This window comes from Anguilla anguilla, chromosome 5, assembly GCF_013347855.1.
Source record: "Anguilla anguilla isolate fAngAng1 chromosome 5, fAngAng1.pri, whole genome shotgun sequence".
NCBI lineage: Eukaryota > Metazoa > Chordata > Actinopteri > Anguilliformes > Anguillidae > Anguilla > Anguilla anguilla.
Window position 1 is genome coordinate 64,561,653 of NC_049205.1, and position 7,411 is coordinate 64,569,063.

Here is a 7,411-nt window from a genome sequence, read left to right on the forward strand (position 1 = left end):
ACAAATCTTGAATCTTGAACAGCTCAGCAAAAACCCTAAGAATAATAACAGTAATATCCTAACAGTAAAAAACATTTTTGGGATATCAAATCCACAAACACCAAAAACATTCACTGAATCTGTAGGGAGAAAGGCGATTCGCACGTACCAAAAATATTTAGCTTCACATCTGAAAGAACGGTCTCATCCTTGTACCGGCATTCATAAATGCCGAGGTCACTGTACACCACATTACTGAGGATGAGGCTGTAGTTTCCCGGCTCTGTTAGGTGGAAGGATTCCACCCGTCCCTGGAAGCCGCTTCCTGGGGAAAAGGATCCGTCGTGGAGTTCGGCCACAAGCAGCCAATCAGGGTGACTTTCCTGCTGAAACCGCCACTCCACATCCCTGCTGCGGGTTCCATTGCAGGGGAGAGTGCGGGAATGGCCGACGCTTACAGATAAAACCACACGGCTTGGAGATGCTGGCGAGGCTGGGAGAGGGAGAGCAAGGGGGAAACTGGATGTTCAGGATAAGAGAGAAATTTCACAGGGCTGGGCATTTCATGCATGAGAGAGAAATCACACAGGCCTGGGCTTTTCATGCATAAGAGGGAAATCTCACAGGCTGGACTTTTCATGCATAAAAGGGAAATCTCACAGAGCTGGACTTTTCATGCCCAAGAGAAAACAACTCAATTTATGCAATGAGCTCTATAATGTTGGGGATAAATAAATATTTCTCTTGATTTGGGTCTGTACTCCACTATTTTAACAGTTCATAATGTGGCTAAAGTGCAGACTCTCAGCTTTTATTCAAGGGTTTCATCATGCAGAAATGACACCACTTTTTATACAGAGCCCCCCCATTTCACAGCATCATGATGTTGGGGACAGATGGTGTCATAGCTGTTTCTGATCAGTCAGGTGTGTTCAATTGCTTCCTTAGTGCAGGTATAATGGTGAAGCCACACTATACGCGGCGACGGCCGCCTGTCGCCGCGCCGCGTCCCCACAGTCGGCTGTTTGTGGGCATGTCACCTATTTTTGACAGACAGTTGTGTTCGTTAAACGTTGACCGGGTTTAATATCGTGTTTCATATTCATTGTCCTGTCTGAATAAAAATCATTTTTGTAGTAACCTAGATCTAAATTTTTAGTCAGCTGCCTAGCTAGGCTGTTTAATGTCTAGCTAGTGAGTAACAACCAACAACAAAAACATTGTCTGGCTAATTAGCCAGATAATGCCTTCAGAGTTACATCTGGTCAGCTAGCTAGGTGGCTGGTAGAAACAAACAACTTGCAACTAACACATTAGGAAGATTTTTTTTGTTTGTTATTGTTTGTTGTTACTCACTATAGCTAGACATTAGACAGCCTAGCTAGGCAGCTTATTAACATTTTTCAGAGCTAGGTTACTACAAAAATTATTTTTATTCAGGCTGGACAGTGATAGTAGCTAACGGCGATAACTATGTTGCAGAGCCACCGACAATTTCAGGGACTTTTCTCCACGCTGCGTTCCTCTTATCAATGTCTCTGTAGGAGATTTTATTAAGTTGGGAAACCCGATACGGAAATTACGAGTTAGGTTCTCCATTGTGAAACGATAGAATGTGGAACTAAAATTAGAAAAAAAATAGGGACAATTTACTTGACGGATCATTAGATCAAATCAGATTGGTTACCGCGACGTGGCGAGGGGGTCAAAGTTGAATTTTTGCCATCTCCCCTGCGGCCTCGCCGCCTCTCGCCGCGCCGCTGGCAATCCCAACATGCCTTGCGGGGTCTGGCCGCCACCTCTCATTCAAAATGAATGGAGGCTGCGCCGCCGTGCGGCGGGGCCGCGTATAGTGTGGCTTCACCGTTAGAGAGCTTTCAGTATCTAGTTTTGATTCTAGCCTTTTGATTGCCTTTGGAATCTGTTATTGGCATTTGTCAACATGAGAACCAGAGTTGTGCCAATTAAATGTCAAGAAAGGTTTCATGAGGCTGAGAAATAAGAAAAAAAAACAGCCAGAGCCATAGGCCAAACCCCAACCTTAACCAAAATCAACTGCTTGAAACATGAAACATCAATAAGAATAAAGAGAGCACTGGTGAGCTCAGAAATCACATGGAGCCTGGCAAGCCAAGGAGCAAAACAATTATATATATATATATATATATATATATATATTCTATATATATATATATATAATTAAGCAATAGCTCATGACAGGCCATGGTATATGGTTATTATATCACAGCTAAGGGGCGTTGTTCGCATCGGGCCGACAGCCCCTTAGCTGTGAAATAATAACGATATACCACGGCCTGAAGTGAGATATTGCTTTGATAAAACGGTCACCAAGTACGCCAATATGAAAGTAATAGACACACTCCAATTTAAACAATTTTAACTATTTCTTCCCCCAGATGCAAAGGAATTAGACGTCATAGCTGTGGTATGTGGTTAATATACCACGGATATGAACCAATCAGATTGCTTGATTTGAGCTACCCATTTAATAAATATATATGTATATATACACACACACATCAATATACAGCGCAATGAAAAAGTATTTTCCCCCTTCCTGATTTCCTTTATTATTGCATATTTGTCCAACTCAATGGTTTCAGATCTTCAGACAAAACGTAATATTAGACAAAGAGCACCTGAGTAAACACAAAACACATATTTAAAATTATTATTTAATGCATTAAATGAAAGAAGTTATCAAACACCCATAACATCAATATGAAAAAGTAATTGCCACCATAAACTTATTAACTGGTTGCATCACCTTTAGCAGCAATAACTGCAACCAAATGCTTCCTATAATTTGATATCAGTCTTTCATTTCTCTCTGAAAGAATAGCCCACTTGTCTTTGCAGAACTGCTGTAGCTCAGACAAATTAGTTGGTTTTCAAGTATGAACTGCTCATTTTAGGTCCTGCCACAGCATCTCCATGGGTTCAAGCCAGGACTTTGACTAGGCCACTCCAAAACTTTAATTTTGATAAACCAATTATGCTTCAGCTTCACCTCATGAACAGATGACCAGACATTCTCAAGAATGTTCTGGTGCAGAGCAAAATTCATGGTTCCTTCAATAATGGCAATTCACCCAGACCTTGTGAAACTACACACCTATATTTATGAAAAATGCATGTATGTAGCCTAAGTTACTCACCCAACAGAAGCCCAATAAGGACGCCAAAACCTGCAATTCCCATGTCCGGCTGAAAGATCTAAAAACGTAATGTTGGAAGAAAAAGAACTTGTGAAATTTCCTTAATTGCCATTGTGAGTTTGAAACAGTCTCTCTAGTAAATCACAATAGAAGCAGGAAGAGACGTCTGTTCTCCTCTGTGGCTCAGCCGGCTAGCTCTGATAGAGACAAACCCTTAACGTAACCTTACCCACGGTGAATATTTTGGTGGACAGTTACAGTTTTTGTGAGCCATCATACTTTATTACCCAGCCTTCTATTTTTTGCCTATAGTCCACCCAAATCCTCTCCCTGTGCATTCCGAGTATTCCCAGTATTCCCATTTTGGAGCCCCACTGATGCAACATCTCCCTTTTCTGTTCCTTGCAGTTTAACCCGGAATGCCAATGATCACTCAGTTTTCCTTAAGTGTAGAGGTAATTCACTCATTTATATAATAAAACGCATATATGGGAGTTGTTCTATTTGCACCAGTACTTTGTGCTCTGCACTGTACTCAGTCAATGGTTTCTGATGCAGAGTTAGTTGCTGCTCCATATATTACACAAGAATAATCAGTGGCAGATCTCATTAGAGACAGATATGCAGCAGTGACTCTTTGTTCATGCCCCAGTCATATCCAGAAACACATCTCACAAGGTTTAATTTTTCCTTTTTGCATTTAGTCTCTATGTGATTTCTTTGATTTTTCTGTGTATATTTTTAATAAAGCCGCAATCTTAAGTATTTAAAGTCTTTCACCCTCTCCAATGACTATTATATAACATCCATATTATATTGCATTTTCTTGTGAAAGGCATGTCACCTGATTCAGCCACAGAGAGCTTGAATCCCCAATTATATGACCATTTTCCAACATGATCTATGGCTTTCTGAATACTGAGGTAAATTTCCAGGACAATCAAGGTATTTTTTTTTCCCTTTTCCAAATGGCTCCATCACCGGCATAAGGTGATGTCCACAATACCAGTCTTCTCAGAGACATTTATTGACCATAATGTTTAATAGTATGGGACTAATAGTACCCGGTATCATAAGCTTTTCATTTATCAAGAACACTATAACCACTATAACTTCCTTAATACACAGAATTTCAACTCGCTAAAACGCAGTAGTTAAAGTAAGAATAACAGTAACAGTTCGTTTGTTGCTTTAACTACTGGGTTTTAGCGAGTTGAAATTCCGGTTCCAAGTGCCAGTCTACTTTCGAGTGACAGTATTGCTGCTGGTCGTTCGTCCGCGTGCCAGTTAAAAGTCAGTGAAAGCTTTTCGTATCGATCAGGCGCTCGACTAACAGCAAGGGAAGTATGTTATTCATGCTACCTGTGTGAGGCAGAATCAAAACCCAAGTCATCCACAGCAGCACACAAACTACCCAAGAATTAAATCCCTTCACACAAATGAACGTTTTCTAATGGTCTCTTGACAATTACTTAAAATATATTGAAACATAAAAATTGCTTACTCCAGCTTTAACGTCCCGTTTGCGTCTTACAATGGTGTACATTCTCATTGTAATTGTAATTAATTATAATATTTCTCCAATACTGAAGTAGCTTACGATAAAGAGGAGGCAAGGGCGCCGGGCGCCGAGCGCAAGTTTGCGAGTTCGCACGCCCTGCGCGGATCTTGACCGTGAGACTTCAGACTACGAATGCCTCTCCACCCAATCCAACTAAAATATATCACTGGATAATAATCGCTGGTGTATAATGGCAAACAGTAATAATAATAAACACAATGACAAGCCGCACATTTGGTCATGAACTTTCTTATGCTAGTTCGGTGTTACTTTCGGTTTCCAAACCCCCTGTGTTCATGCATTCAGAGAACTTTATTTAATCCCACTTGGCTTCCTTTAGCACGTTGGTGAAAAAGTTTCACATTTTAGGCCACTCACTTTTTTCTTTTAAAGTTTTCAGCGGTGTTTCCCCGCCGCTCGTTCTACATGGAATCGCGGTCCAGGTTTCTGCGAGTCGCAGAGCTAACGTACAGGATACCAACAGCTCGTCCGCCCAACCCTACTTCCCAAAATTTTTTTGCGTATCCCGAACTCTCTTCGCATTTCCGCGTTATTTATGATCTCGCGTGAAAGTGTTCCCAGCGCACATTTCCGCGGCCGTCGTATGTTTGGTACAAAACTGTTCATTTCAAGGAATGATTCATGAAAATGTATACAGTGAACGGGGGAAGAAAGATGCAGAGTTAGGAAGGCTTCTTTCTCCTTTGGTAATACACACCACCTCAGACCAGCACCTTCGCTTGCATCTGGCTTGCATTTGACCGCACTTGATCTCAACTCAATAATTTATTTTAGTGAATGTCAGTATATTTTTATGGCTACATTTAATAGTTTCAGACAAATTTGTTGAATTGTGTTAACTTGCCTGCCTAAAGCCATCTGCAAAGACTGAGTAAATATCACTGAATCCAGTAAGCCAACAAAGTTAACAAACCAGCATGAGTTAGATCTTGAAACAAAAATGACTGATGTCATTTAAAATACAAAATAGTTTATTAATTAGCCAATAGACTTAAAGTAAAATCACGATGAAATGCTGTTTTCATGATTATGGATGCAAGTACATGAAGAAAGGAGTAGCTCATTTACATTTGTTCACGGTGCTGAACAGAGGAAGGCTTGGATCTGAGCTGCTGCTTTGACAGAGTCACTGCAGGGAATGAACACTGACATGTAAAGAGGGCAAATGCAGCACTGACAAAAACAGCAACAAAAAAAAAACAGTTAAAATTTTTTAGAATTTACGAAAGTGCACAAAAGCACAGATTCTCTAGGCTCACCAGATACTCAACTCCTGCCTTCCTCTTGTCCTCTGTGTTACGGTTGGTAAGAGGAGCTTCTGATGATGTATTACAGGACAGAATGTCCACTGCCACAGCATGGCGATTGTCCATAGTTAGCTACCATTTTTGGTCTGTTTATTTTAATTTTATCATTTCTTATATTTCAGGGTAAGGACCCATGATGTGGAATGGAGGAGGAGACAGAGGCTGCTACATGAAAAAAACTTGGCAATGATGTGTGAACATAAATTCAATGTACACAGCAAGTTAGCAAGTTATTTTTCAAGGTATTGCATCTTTGAAGCTATATATTGTCAGTTAAGTAATAAGGTGAAAATATATATGAAAATTCATGAATAATGAGATGTTCTGGGTGAAACAACTGATAGTGTAATTACAAATGTTCAATACACTGAGATATATCAGTCATTTACATGATAGGCTTCATGATAGATGATAAAAAAAATACAAAAAGATTGTCATTAAGTCAATTATTAGTGAATCCATAAATTATAAATGTGTGCTTGGGTATATTACTGAAGCTAACCACTAAATGAGGGTGGAAATTAACTTTTTAAAATTTTATTTTTTTTTATTAACCAAATTTTACCAGCCACCCCAGAATTTTTTTTTTCAAACAACATTGCAAAATAAGGACTACGATAGCTTACAGAAAGTGCATACGCAGTTATGTTTATGTTTTTCACCGGTGTGAAGCCGACAGACAGCACAATGCATAGATGCGGTACTTGATTCGTAAACGAGCAATTTACAAAACCTAAAAGTACGGTAACATTCAAACTAACAAGGATTAAAATAATTTTAAATCACACAGTTAAGTAAAACTGTACTGAAATCCCAGCGTAAGTCTATCTTTGTGCCGGTGGTCGTGTCCACATGTGCCTTCCTCCACAACCTCTGCATCAGCAGCAATGGGGACAAGTGGAGCCAGATGTGGAGGGGGTCGACCATGAGGGGGAGGGTGAGAGCCATCTCTACCAACCAGACGACCAGCTGCCCAGAGACTATTTAAGAGACAGACTGGCAGCTGCCCTGTCTGCTCCTGGCACTGCCATCCCTGCAGACTGGCAGCTGCCCCATTTGCTTCTGGCACTGCCATCTCTGCAGACTGGCAGCTGCCCTGTCAGCTCCTGGTACTACCATCTCTGCAGACTGGCAGCTGCCCTGTCAGCTCCTGGTACTGCCATCCTTGCAGACTGGCAGCTGCCCTGTCTGCTCCTGGTACTGCCATCTTTGCAGACTGGCTTTATTGTAGAGGAGGTAATGATTCACAAACTAACTCGGAATGTCCTTCATTTAGATGACTAATTTACTAGCGCGCAGTAACTTTTTTTTCGATGTTCCAGAGTTTTAATTGGCCAAAATACAATATAACATTTTTTGTCTGC

General features: G+C 40.6%; 1 protein-coding gene across 9 annotated transcripts in view; it reads right to left on the reverse strand.

The window, feature by feature from the left end:
- LOC118227592 (V-set and immunoglobulin domain-containing protein 1-like) overlaps positions 1 to 7,411 on the reverse strand; it is a 43,261-nt gene that overhangs the window by 2,517 nt on the left and 33,333 nt on the right. Inside the window, exons 1-3 of one of the 9 annotated variants that reach the window (XM_035418219.1) lie at positions 5,098 to 5,229; positions 3,159 to 3,216; positions 149 to 472 (exon numbers count right to left, since the gene is read on the reverse strand). The exons of 7 other annotated variants lie outside the window; for them this stretch is intronic. In XM_035418219.1, coding sequence (XP_035274110.1) covers positions 149 to 472; positions 3,159 to 3,201 — 367 coding nt within the window. In that variant the 5' untranslated portion in view covers positions 3,202 to 3,216; positions 5,098 to 5,229. Of the gene's footprint in view, positions 1 to 148; positions 473 to 3,158; positions 3,217 to 5,097; positions 5,230 to 7,411 lie in introns of those variants that run through there. One more of the 9 variants, XM_035418217.1, reaches the window with a different exon arrangement.